This window comes from Perognathus longimembris, chromosome 15 (genome assembly GCF_023159225.1).
Source record: "Perognathus longimembris pacificus isolate PPM17 chromosome 15, ASM2315922v1, whole genome shotgun sequence".
In the NCBI taxonomy this organism is placed as follows: Eukaryota; Metazoa; Chordata; class Mammalia; order Rodentia; family Heteromyidae; genus Perognathus; species Perognathus longimembris.
In genome coordinates this window covers 57,617,916-57,630,769 of record NC_063175.1, presented here as the reverse complement: position 1 = coordinate 57,630,769, position 12,854 = coordinate 57,617,916, and the positions used below count along the sequence as shown (strand labels likewise).

General features: G+C 62.4%; 1 protein-coding gene across 1 annotated transcript in view; it reads left to right on the top strand.

Moving 5' to 3' along the window:
- The first annotated feature begins 265 nt into the window (after window positions 1–265).
- The window catches only part of Znf516 (zinc finger protein 516), a 45,259-nt gene continuing 32,670 nt past the window's right edge, over window positions 266–12,854 (top strand). The window contains 1 exon segment of the mRNA XM_048363512.1: window positions 266–2,217. Coding sequence (XP_048219469.1) covers window positions 450–2,217 — 1,768 coding nt within the window. The 5' untranslated portion in view covers window positions 266–449.

The following is a 12,854-nucleotide window of genomic DNA, read 5'->3' as shown; positions in this document are numbered from 1 at the left end:
CGGCGGACACGGCCCCCCGCCGGCTGAGCCCGAGTGTCGTGAGCCCCGCGTGTCCCCCGCTTTGCCGTCACGCCGTGGAGGCCGCGGGACAGGCGGCTGCGTGGCGTCGAGGAGGGGCGGCGGTGCTCGGGGCCTTACCGTTGCCGCGAGACCCGAGGGGACGCCGCCGGGCGGCGCAGAGCCCTTACCCCCCCCCCCCACCTCCTTGGCCAGGCACGCCGACGGGCCCTGGCGCGCGCGGGTCCCGACGCCGTGTTGCTGAGCTCTCCTTCTGTGTTGCAGGTGCGTGCGGTGCTGTGCCACGTCCTCCCAGACGATGCCCCTCTGCCGCCCCGGCTCGTCGCGCGTCTCCGGGCCGGGCTCTCCCTGAGGATGGCGCCGTGAGACGGCCCCCCCGTCGGGCCCGCGCAGCGGAAGAGGGTGCGGGCGCCGCGGCCCGCGTCGTCGCCATGGATCGCGGCCGAGAGGCGGAGGCGGAGCTGAGGAGGGGGCCCAGCCCCCCGCGGGCCGGCCGCAGCGGCCACGAGGCGGACGGCGACAGGGCCGCGTGCCACAGCTGCTGCATCTGCGGCAAGAGCTTCCCCTTCCAGAGCTCGCTGTCCCAGCACATGCGCAAGCACACGGGGGAGAAGCCCTACAAGTGCCCGTACTGCGACCACAGGGCGTCCCAGAAGGGCAACCTCAAGATCCACATCCGGAGCCACCGCACGGGGACCCTGATCCAGGGGCACGAGCCGGAGGCGGGCGAGACGCAGCTGGGCGAGCTGCGCGTGTCCGAGGGCCTGGACGGCTGCACCAGCCCCACCAAGAGCGCGTCGGCCTGCAACCGCATGCTGAACGGGGGGGCGGCGCCGGCGGACGGCGGCAAGATCCTGCTGCGGAGCAGCCGCAAGGAGGCCGAGGAGGGCGAGGCCGCGGCCCGGTGCTCCCTCTGCAAGAGCCGGTTCGAGCGGAAGAAGGACCTGGAGCTGCACGTGCAGCAGACGCACCGGCCCTTCAAGTGCCGGCTGTGCAGCTACGTGGCCCTGCGCGAGGAGTCGCTGCTGGGCCACATCGAGCGGGACCACATCACGGCGCAGGTGCCCCACGGCGGCGGGGCGTGCGGGGAGGGCGGCAAGCCCGAGCTGAGCCCCGGCGAGTTCCCCTGCGAGGTGTGCGGCCAGGCCTTCAGCCAGACCTGGTTCCTGAAGGCGCACATGAAGAAGCACCGCGGCTCGTTCGACCACGGCTGCCACATCTGCGGCCGGCGGTTCAAGGAGCCCTGGTTCCTCAAGAACCACATGAAGGCGCACGGCCCCAGGTCGGGGAGCAAGAACAGGCCCAGGAGCGAGCTGGACCCCGTGGCCACCATCAACGACGTGGTGCAGGAGGAGGTGGTGGTCGCGGGCCTGTCCCTCTACGAAGTCTGCACCAAGTGCGGGAACCTGTTTACAAACCTGGACAGCTTGAACGCGCACAACGCCATCCACCGCGGGGTGGAAGCCGGCCGGACGCGAGCCCCGGCCGGGGAGGGGGCCCAGGAGGGCCCCCCGGACGCCCAGCAGCTCTTCCTGCGGCGCCTGAACCTGAGGCCCTCCGCGCCCGCCGACGCGGCCCCCGGCGGGCAGGCCGGGCGGCGGGTGGCCGAGCTCGACCCCGTCAACAGCTACCAGGCCTGGCAGCTGTCCACGCGGGGCAAGGTGGCCGAGCCCGCCGAGTTCCTCAAGTACGGGAGCTGGGACGAGGCGCCGGCGGGGGACGTGGCCTTCGACAAGGACCGGCGCGAGTACGTCCTGGTGAGCCAGGAGAAGCGCAAGCGGGAGCAGGACGCGCCGGCCGCGCAGGGGCCCCCCCGGAAGAGGGCCGGCGCGCCCGGCGACCCGCCGCTCCCCGGCCCCCCGGACCCCCGGCCGGCCGTGCGCCCCAGCCGCCGGGCCGCCGCCCCCACGGGCCACGGCAAGTCCTCCGAGTGCTTCGAGTGCGGCAAGATCTTCCGCACCTACCACCAGATGGTGCTGCACTCGCGCGTGCACCGCCGCGCCCGCCGGGACCGCGACCGCGAGGCCGAGGGCGACCGCGCCGCCTGCGTCCGCTGCAGCTCGCTCAGCGAGGGGGACTCGGCCTCCCAGCCCAGCAGCCCCGGCTCCGCCTGCGCCCTGGCCGACTCGCCGGGCTCCGGCCTGGCCGACGAGGCCGTGGAGGACAGCAGCGAGGAGGCCGCGCCGGAGCCCGCGCCAGGTGAGTGCGCGCGCGCGGCCCGGGGCGCGGGGGGGCAGGGGGCGGCCCTTCCCGGGGGGGGGGGGGGTCTGCGCCCGGCCACGCCCGGCCGGCCCCGCTGGACCTGTGCCGGGCCACCTCGTGTCCAGGTCCTGGTGTCCGGGTAAGCCCGCGGGGCTGCGTGACGGCGTGACCCACGTGTCCGCCAGGAAGCCCGTCCCCCCCTCCCCCCTCCCCCGGTGCCGGGCCTGGCCACGTCACTCGGCCGCGCAGGGCTTTGGCTCCGCGGGTGTCGCTCTCCCCAGCAGCCCACAGAGCGCGCGCGGACACGGCTCGCACGTGGCACACACTCGCACACTTGCTCAGGAACACACCTTTCCCTCCGCCATCTCCCCTCTCTCCCCCGCTACGGCTATGTGGAACCTTAGCATTGTGTGCAGTTACAGTGTCTCTCCTCAGATCCCGCCTGCCCTGTGGGTGGAAGGCGAGTTAATGGGAGCAGATGACTCTCCAAATGGCCCGCGTCTCAACATTCGGCTAACTGTGTTTTCATAGTCTTTCCCCCTTTTTTTCTGTATTTTTATGCACATGGTGGCCTTTCCTTCTGTGTTGTCCTGAGGGGATTGAGAGTAGAAGGTGATGTTCCGGAACTTGTGAGTCTGTCTGCAATGTCTTCTCTTCTGGGGAGCCTGCTAGGGAACGTTGCTTTTTCTCTGAAAGTTCTAGAGCCATAGGAGTCAGTGCTTGTGGGTAGAGCTGACCGAGGTAGGCAGTGAGGAATAAATCCACAAGCATTTCCCCGGGACCAAGCAGAATTGGAGGCTGCCTTTCCTTATCAGGGATTAAGCCACATAGTTATTAGGGCTCCATGGGGTGTGCATGACCGGGGGCGTGCCTGTGCAGACCGCAGAAGGGGAGCACTGGGGTTTGTCTGGCCCTCTGAGAGCCTGGGTGGTGTCCACGCCTTTGTCAGCGTCGGTACCGGTGCCCCCTCGCTCTGTCCCGTGGAGGCCGGTCCCGATTCTGGGAGAGGACCACAGGGCCTGGGCTCGGAGCGCACGCTCACCCCAGCTCTTCGGCCTCCTGCCAGCGGCTTCTGGTGCACACCTTGGTTTACCGCGCACCACCCTCGCTCGGCTCTTGTCTTCTTACAACGGGGGTTTTGCCCACGGCCCCGTGGTGCTGTGACGGCTTTGTGGACTGTCCACCAGATTTGCTAGGACTGTGTGTTCTTCCACTCCAAGGAGAAATACTGTTACTATTTGGAAAAGTTGATGGACTCTACCCACCTGTGTCCTGGAGGTCACGTGACTCAGACTGAGCGGACCCCCTGGCTCACGGTAAGCTGAGGAGCCGGGAGTCCTCCTCAGGTGGAACGTACTCCTCCTTCTTGTGTCCATTGAATTTGGAGAAGATTGTTTCCTTCTTACAAGCATGGTATGTGTTTGTTCCCTCAGTGATTGAATTCTTGAGAGCTGTGTACGTGCCTCACATGATTCTGTAAGCGCATGCGTATCGAATTTGAATTTAGCAAAGCGTTGGCCACAGGGGAAAATAGGAGATGGTAGCTTGTGAAGATGAGAGAGAAGTGAGCGAGTGGGAAGTGTCGAGGAGCGCACAGGTCTGCGGAAGTCACCTGCTCTGATGCGTGGGACCGTGGCTTCCCTCCTGATGTCCAGCATGGTGTTCACCCGGTCACCTTGTTCTCTGGGGCAGAGCCCTGGCTCCCACGGACATGCAGCTCTCAAAGTCCCCGTCCTCTTGGGTCTGGCTAGGCCCATGGAACAGCGGCTTTTGAGAGGAAGTCAGCCCTTCAGGATGCCGTGTCCCCGCTGCCGCATTCGGCCCTCTGCTCCCTCCCCTGAAAGCGTCCCGGGCTGTGGTGGGCGGGTGCTCACCTTTCCCCATGCTGGAGTTACCCACATCCTAAAATGCTGAAAGCACGTAGAATCTGCAGAGGATGCTGGAGGGGGGACAGGCCAACAGTGGTTTGTGGGTGACTTTTCAGAAATCGAGGTTCAGCCAGGACAGCGTCTCTCCCCAGTGCCATCTTGTCCCCGGCAGCAGAGTTGAAGGTAGAGCAACGTTGTGACTAGAACAACTGGAAGTCTGTTTCCGGACCAGATCTGTTGGAAAGTGACATGGCCCCGACACAATGGTTATATAAGTGAAGTGTGTGTGTGTGTGTGTGTGTGTGTGTGTGTAGAGTACGTGTAAATACACACTTCCACAGAGTGGGTCAAGGAGATCAGAGAAACATTGCTTAGGAAAACTATCTTTTCACCAGGGAGTGAAGGAATGTCAAGTACACGGGCCAACGGGGGCTCTGTGCAGAGACTGGGGCGCTGTGGAAGCGCTGAGGGGCTGCACCTGCGGGGGGGCCCCCAAGACCCGATGTGGAGGGACCACCACGGTGGGGTCTCAGGTGGCTTTGAGGATTGGATTTCCCTAGGTCGCTGCACCGGTGGTACTGGCGTGGCAGGTTTGTGTGGAGTCATGTAGGGTGAACCCCGTTGACCAGCCTGGTTCTCTGCCCCCCCCTTGTCCCGCCATGGAGCCCCACCGTCCGTGTCTATATCGGGTACTCACCGGGACTTCCTAGGACGCCTCCAGGTGTGACAGCAGGTGACGTGGGAGGCGGGCGTCCACGGTGTGGAGTGCGAAGCGTGGCATGGGGCGGCCCAGTCCTGTCGGGGAGGGCCCAGCGAGCGCGGCCGGGGTGCGCATGCGGGGACTCGGGCATCTTCTGAAGATGGCAGCATGGCGGAGGCAGCCATGGCCTGAGCTTCTGTCCGTCTCTGTGTTCCTGTGGCCTGGCGACTCTCTGCCACACTCATCTTTCCTTCCTGACCATCGGCAGTCTGTCTTGACCAGAACCGTGAGCCGCGCTAAGGCTGACAACCCGGCTGCCCTGGCAGGGCAGCGGGTGGCCATGCTTTGAACCCAGGACTGGGCGGCCTTTCTTCCTTCTTCAGGGGTGCGGACAGCAGTGAGAGCAGTTGAAGAACAGCAGTGGGACCCAGGATGGGCTGGGAGAGGGCATGTCTGTGGAGCTGAGGTGTGTCCATGGATCTGAGGTGTGTGTGTGTATTCGTGGCGTGTCTGAGGAGCCGTGGTATGTCTGTGGAGCTCAGGAGTGTCTGTGGAGCAGTGATGTGTCTGTGGAACCGAGGCGTGTCTGTGGAGCTGAGGTGTGTCTGTGGAGCTGAGGCGTGTCTGTGGAGCCAAGGCGTGTCTGTGGAGCTGTGGTGTGTCTGTGGAACAGGGGTGTGTCTGGAGCTCAGGTGTGTCTGTGGACCTGAGGCTTGTCTGTGGTGTGTCTGTGGAGCCGTGGCGTGTCTATGGAGCTGAAGCGTGTCTGTGGAGCTGAGGCGTGTCTGGAGCAGTGATGTCTGTGGAGCTCAGGAGTGTCTGTGGAGCAGTGATGTGTCTGTGGAACAGAGGCGTGTCTGGAGCTCAGGCTTATCTGTGGAGCACAGGCATGTCTGTGGAGCCGAGGCGTGTCTGTGGAGCCGAGGCGTGTCTGTGGAGCCGAGGTGTGTCTGTGGAGCTCAGGCGTGTCTGTGGAGCTGAGGCTTGTCTGTGGAGCTCAGGCGTGTCTGTGGAGCTCAGGCATGTCTGTGGAGCTGAGGCGTGTCTGTGGAACTCAGGTGTGTCGGTAGAGCTGAGTCTTGTCTGTGGAGCTGAGTCTTGTCTGTGGAGCCGAGTCCTGTCTGTGGAGCCGTGGCGTGTCTGTGGAGCTCAGGCGTGTCTGTGGAGCCGTGGCGTGTCTGTGGAGCCGTAGCGTGTCTGTGGAGCCGAGGCGTGTCTGGCGCTCAGGTGTGTCTGTGGAGCCCTGGCATGTCTATGGAGCTGTGGCGTGTCTGCGGTGCCGTGGTGTGTCTGTGGAGCCGAGGCGTGTCTGGCGCTCAGGTGTGTCTGTGGAGCCGTGGCATGTCTGCGGTGCCGTGGCGTGTCTGTGGAGCCGAGGCGTGTCTGTGGAGCAGAGGCGTGTCTGTGGAGCAGAGGCGTGTCTGTGGAGCCGTGGCGTTTCTGTGGAGCCGTGGCGTGTCTGTGGAGCTCAGGCGTGTCTGCGGTGCCGTGGCGTGTCTGTGGAGCTCAGGCGTGTCTGCGGTGCCGTGGCGTGTCTGTGGAGCCGAGGCGTGTCTGTGGAGCCGTGGCGTGTCTGTGGAGCCGAGGCGTGTCTGTGGAGCCGTGGCGTGTCTGTGGAGCCGAGGCGTGTCTGTGGAGCTGAGGCGTGTCTGGAGCAGTGATGTCTGTGGAGCTCAGCTGTGTCTGTGGAGCCGAGTCCTGTCTGTGGAGCCGAGGCGTGTGTGTGGAGCAGAGGCTTGTCTGGAGCAGTGATGTCTGTGGAGCTCAGGTGTGTCTGTGGAGCCGAGGCGTGTCTGTGGAGCCGAGGCGTGTCTGTGGAGCCGAGGCGTGTCTGTGGAGCTGAGGCGTGTCTGGAGCAGTGATGTCTGTGGAGCTCAGGAGTGTCTGTGGAGCAGTGATGTGTCTGTGGAGCTCAGGAGTGTCTGTGGAGCCGAGGCGTGTCTGTGGAGCCGAGGCGTGTCTGTGGAGCTGTGGCATGTCTGTGGAGCCGTGGCGTGTCTGTGGAGCCGAGGCGTGTCTGTGGAGCTCAGACGTGTCTGTGGAGCCGAGTCCTGTCTGCGGTGCTGTGGTGTGTCTGTGGAGCCGTGGCGTGTCTGTGGAGCCGAGGCGTGTCTGTGGAGCTGAGGCGTGTCTGGAGCAGTGATGTCTGTGGAGCTCAGGTGTGTCTGTGGAGCCGAGGCGTGTCTGTGGAGCCGAGGCGTGTCTGTGGAGCCGTGGCGTGTCTGTGGAGCCGAGGCGTGTCTGTGGAGCCGAGGCGTGTCTGTGGAGCCGTGGCGTGTCTGTGGAGCCGAGGCGTGTCTGTGGAGCCGAGGCGTGTCTGTGGAGCAGAGGCGTGTCTGTGGAGCCGAGGCGTGTCTGTGGAGCCGTGGCATGTCTGTGGAGCCGAGTTTTGTCTGTGGAGCCGAGGCGTGTCCGTGGAGCCGTGGCATGTCTGTGGAGCCGAGTTTTGTCTGCGGAGCCGTGGCGCGTCCGCGGTGCCGTGGCGCGTCCGCGGAGCCGTGGCGCGTCCGTGGAGCCGTGGCGTGTCTGTGGAGCCGAGGCGTGAGTGTGGAGCAGAAGCTTGTCTGGAGCAGTGATGTCTGTGGAGCTCAGGTGTGTCTGTGGAGCCGAGGCGTGTCTGTGGAGCCGAGGCGTGTCTGGAGCAGTGATGTCTGTGGAGCTCAGGAGTGTCTGTGGAGCTCAGGAGTGTCTGTGGAGCCGTGGTGTGTCTGTGGCGCTCAGGTGTGTCTGTGGAACAGAGGCGTGTCTGTGGAGCTGTGGCGTGTCTGTGGAGCTGTGGCGTGTCTGTGGAGCCGTGGCGTGTCTGTGGAGCTCAGGCGTGTCTGTGGAGCTGTGGCGTGTCTGTGGAGCCGAGGCGTGTCTGTGGAGCTGAGGCGTGTCTGGAGCAGTGATGTCTGTGGAGCTCAGGTGCGTCTGTGGAGCCGAGTCCTGTCTGTGGAGCCGAGGCGTGTCTGTGGAGCCGAGGCGTGTCTGTGGAGCCGTGGCGTGTCTGTGGAGCCGTGGCGTGTCTGTGGAGCCGTGCCATTTGGGCCGTGTAGGATCCATTGTTTGCATGTGCAGTTTGCACAGTGTTTTGCATGTGAACATGCTGGCAGAATGTATTTTACTTAGAATTAAAACGTCCAGTGATGTGTATCGTTGGATTAAAGGTTAGAAAGCAGTGCTTTTTTTCCTGGAGTTTTTCCTAACTCTGTGTCCTGGTTGGCACGTGACACTGTCAGTGGGTACTTGTCTCCTCTGTCCCCACAGGAGTCCTTGATGGGAAAGAAGGATTTCCACAAGTTAGTAAGACATTCGCGCTGTTAGTGTGCCACATCCGGCATTGCTCGTTTTTTGTTTTTGTTTTTGTTTTTTTTACTCCAGAATGATTACTTTAGGCACTTAGGAGTAAACGATTCCAGCGTCCCTGTGATTCCTGTTTTCATTGAATGACCTCATTGGCGGTTGAAATGTGTTGTTTGACACGGTAATTCAGGGGTGTGTCCGTTGAGTTTGCGGTGTAAATGCTGCGCTCTCTGATACCAGAAGGCTGATGCTGACCCAGCCACCTTTGGAGTCAGAGAGTCCGATTTTCAGTCCATGACGGCCCAGCCGTTGAGTGTAGCTGGGGCCATTTAATTCCAGTTGCACTGGGCGCTGGACAACACTTCATGGGGAGACCCACATGATGATCAGCTTTGCAGTCCGCCTAGTAATTACCGTATTGCTTTTGACTTTATGCTAATCTGTAATGTTGCTTTTTTTTTTTAATGGCCACACAATTCCCAGGAAGATGATTTATGCAAGTTCTCGCAGCATTGGGTTACAAAGTAACAAGGCTAGATGGGTTGAGTTGTTCTGTTTTAATTTTAAGGCGCCTGGCTAGGCCCTTGCCCCTGAAGGGTGAGTGGCAGGCGGGCGGGGCGGGCGGGCCCTGAGGCTGGGCGGCCGAAGCCAGCAGCCGCCTTGCAGATGAGGGGGAGGGGGAGGGGGCGTGGAAGCCGTTGGGGTGGAAGCGGCTTCCCGTCTCCTGAAGAGGACTGGGAGGCTCCTGCATTTCAGGCGAGGGAGGCGGACGTGGTGGGAAGGGACGGCCGGGGAAGTGTTGGAGCCGACCCGAGGCGGGGGCCGCCCTCTGGCCCTCCTCCCGGGGACCGGTGTGCGGTCGCCAGGTGTGGGAGGCTGAGATAGAGAAGGCAGCCCCTCAGCCTGCCTGGTCACGGGGCGCCGGACCTGCCTCCCAGGCTGCCCCCCCTCCCTGCCCCCACCCCCGGCCAGCGCTGCTGCGGAGGGCCGAGCTCTGGGGGTCCCTGAGACCACGCAGCAGGTGCTGACCCCGAGCCGGCCGCCCCCAGCAGGGGACGTGGCCCCTCCCCAGCGCAGGACCGCCCGCCCCCGCCCGCCCACTCCCCCCCAAGAACGTGGTCCCCGCTTCCCGCCTGGGCACATGCAGAATTCCCCTGGGTGTGGATTTTGTGCATTTTTCTAAAATTTACACTTCCATAATTCATGGGAACTCCTGATATATTTTGGTCTTGGATCTCTTATTACGTATGTTTCAAATACTTTCTCCCGGCCTTTCCGTTGGTGTTTTATTTATGAAGTCTTCTATAAAGGTTCTTTTTTTTTTTTTTAAACAAAAAGTGTTTCAAATCAGTGGGAAAAAAGACTTAATAATCTCACTTGCACAAACTAGAGAGAAAAAGAAAGTTAAAGCCAGACATGGGCGGCTCGCGCCTGCCATCCTAGCTACTTAGCTACTCAGCAGGCTGAGATCTGAGGATCACAGACCAAAGCCAGTCCGGGCAGGAAAGTCATCGCCAAAGAAAACTACGCAGAAAAGGCCAGAAGTGGTGCCGTGGCGCAAGTGGTAGAGCGCCGTGAGCTGAAGAAGCTCAGGGACAGCGCCCAGGCCCCGAGTTCAAGCCCCGGGACCACCACTACCACCACCACCAACAAAAGGTGAAGAACCCTCACCAAATGCTCGCATGATTATATGGATTAATGCCATGTGAAATAGGGAACTACACTAAAACCGAAGCTAGACTTGGTCCACAAAGGATATTTTCACAGCAGGGGTAAGGGGATATCTTTCTAATCTGTGTGTAACTTTTTTGTTTAAAGGAAAAAAAATGAGCAACTCTGACTTTTTTGTTTTATTTTTGCCAGTCCTGGGCCTTGAACTCAGGGCCTGAGCACTGTCCCTGGCTTCTTTTTGATCAAGGCTAGCACTCTGCCACCTGAGCCACAGCGCCACTTCTGGCCGTTTTCTATATATGTGGTGCGGAGGAATCGAACCCAGCGCTTTATATATATGAGGCGAGCACTCTTGCCACTAGGCCATATTCCCAGCCCTCAGCTCTTGGCTTTTTAGAACCTTTATTAAAGCCTCCCCCCACCTCCCTTCCCCCAGCGTGGGCCCGCCCCCAGCGTGGGCCCCGCCCCCATCCTGTAGAGACCTGAGCAGGGGTGTGGAGGGCCACAGAAGGACAAAGGGATGGCAGCGGGTCCCGGATCCCCCCTGCCCTGAAGGCCAGCGACCCCAGTCGTCCCAGCCCTGTGGTTTGGGTCCTTTACAGTTGGCCTTGGCTCCTTCCCTGCTTCTCTCTACCATGAAAACAGTCTCTACACTTCTTAGTGAACTAATGATGCTACACGTAGGTCAGAGACATCTTCCTCTCTAGCTGCATGCGTGTGTGTGTGTGTGTGTGTGTGTGTGTGTGTGTGTGTGAGCCCCTGCACATTTTGTTTGTGTTTTGGAACAATTTTCGCACTCATGTAGTGCTTGGTGTGAAGTAATTCATCCAAATACTGTGCTTGTTTTGGAGTGAAGGTTGCCAGCTTCATACATAAAAATACAGTATGCTCGGTTAAATTTGAATTTTACACAGACAGTAAGTACGTTTTTAGGAAAAAGATCAGCGTATACCAGGCAGGACTGGAGACATACTTAGGCTAAATATTATTTGTCCTTCATCCGAAATTAAGCATTTGAAGCCACCGGACACCCGGGTTTTACCTGGTGAGCTGCTCTCTGGCTGGCTCGTTCGCGCACGCAGGAAATGTCGGGTCTTGCCTGCCGACGGCAACGGCAGCCTGCCCGGCAGCTCGCCCTGTGTTTACTACGGGTGGAGGGGGTTGGCGCCTCCCGCCAGCCAATGTGAGGGGACTACGGAGGTGCGGTAGATGGGGGGGTGCTTCCTGCCTGCACTTTCCATGGGTTCAGACCCGAAGCCTGCATATTAGCGCTGCCAGGGGGCCGCCAGAGAAGTGCCGGGCAAGGGACCCCAAGTGCCCTCCGGTCCGTGTGCTGTCCATGCTGTCGGCGGCCCGAGTGCCTTGGCTACGGCGGTGGAAGTCATGGAGGTCACCGCACGCCGGGAAGGGGACTTGATGTTAAAGTATCTGAGCGTGGTCTCAAGAACGGCCCTGCGGGGGCCCCGTGCCACCTGCGCCTGCACCCGTGCCGCCCCCCGCCCCCAGCACCCCAGGGTGCAGAGTGGACGGCCGTGTGTCTCGTGCAGCCCGTCCCGGAAGGGGCTGGCCTGGCCCCCGTGGCTGTGCTCTGGGATGCCCGTGGTTTGTGATGTGCACGTCTAGTAAATAAGTGCCCGGGCCGAGCCCCCGCCTCTCGAGCAGGGCCAGGAAGTGGATCTGAGCTCGGATCGGGCCTGTGGAGCGGACGCCCTTGCTTCCGCTGGCTCCGCGCGGCGTTGTCTCCGTGAGCTAGCCTTTCTTAGTTTTGGCTACAGAAACACACAGTTAACTTAGGTGAAAAAAAAACAAATCCTGGGACATCCCCGGTCTCCAGAGAATTCCTTGTCCTGTACTTGACCGGCCCCCAGCACAGGCAAATCTTCTTTTCATATTTTAATCCGAAGGCGTCTCAGGGAATTGCACTCGTGCGGAGGTGGAGAGGCCCCTGCCAGCCGCGTGCATCGCCACGTGTGCACGCTGGCTGCCGGGCCGCCGGGCCGTCGTGGTGTGGAAATACGCCTGCCGCAAGGAAGTGGCGCCCAAAGTCCAGGTGACGCGAGTGTGCGTAGCAGGGGCGGAGGAGTGTGCGGAGCGTAGGCGTAGGGCGTGCGTCGTGCGGCTGGTAGCGTGCACGCGCAGTGTGCACGCAGCGAGGGCGGTGCGGGTGGTAGCGTGTGCGTGCGGGGCGCAGGCGGGAGGGTGCAAGCTGGAGGTTTGTCGAAAGACGGCTCCTCGGGTGGAAGTGGGCGGCGTGGAGGGAAACGTGACCCGCCTGCCACCGTACGGACCCGAGGCGTGCGACGTGAGCGGGCGCCCGCGTGGCCTCGGAGCTCCGCGCCCGCCGTGGGCACGCTCGAAACGGGGTGCTCTGCCCGCCCGCCCGCCCGCCCGTCCATCTGGGTGCGTTTCCTCCTTTCTGTCTGGTGTTGCCATGCTGACTCCTGAGTGGATCAGATGGGCGGTGGCACCCTGTGTGGAAATAAGCGGGACGGAGCGGAGAGAGACGGAGGCCGGGCGGTGTGGGGGGCCACGGGAGAGAGACGGAGGCCGGGCGGTGTGGGGGGCCACGGGAGAGAGACGGAGGCCGGGCGGTGTGTGGGGGGCCACGGGAGAGAGACGGAGGCCGGGCGGTGTGTGGGGCCACGGGAGAGAGACGGAGGCCGGGCGGTGTGGGGGGCCACGGGAGAGAGACGGAGGCCGGGCGGTGTGGGGGGCCACGGGAGAGAGACGGAGGCCGGGCGGTGTGGGGGCCCACGGGAGAGAGACGGAGGCCGGGCGGTGTGGGGGGCCACGGGAGAGAGACGGAGGCCGGGCGGTGTGGGGGCCCACGGGAGAGAGACGGAGGCCGGGCGGTGTGGGGGGCCACGGGAGAGAGACGGAGGCCGGGCGGTGTGTGTGGGGCCACGGGAAGCGAGGCGAGCGCGGACAGCGCGGTGGCCACACACACACACACACACACACACACACACACACACACACACGGCACCGACGGGACGCGCGTCACGGGCCGGGCTCGCCGGACACTCCATGCTTGCGCGGTGGGTGTTCTGACGAGCGCGCGGAACTAGACACGTTTCTATATTATCCCGTGCAATGCAATCACTGTAGAA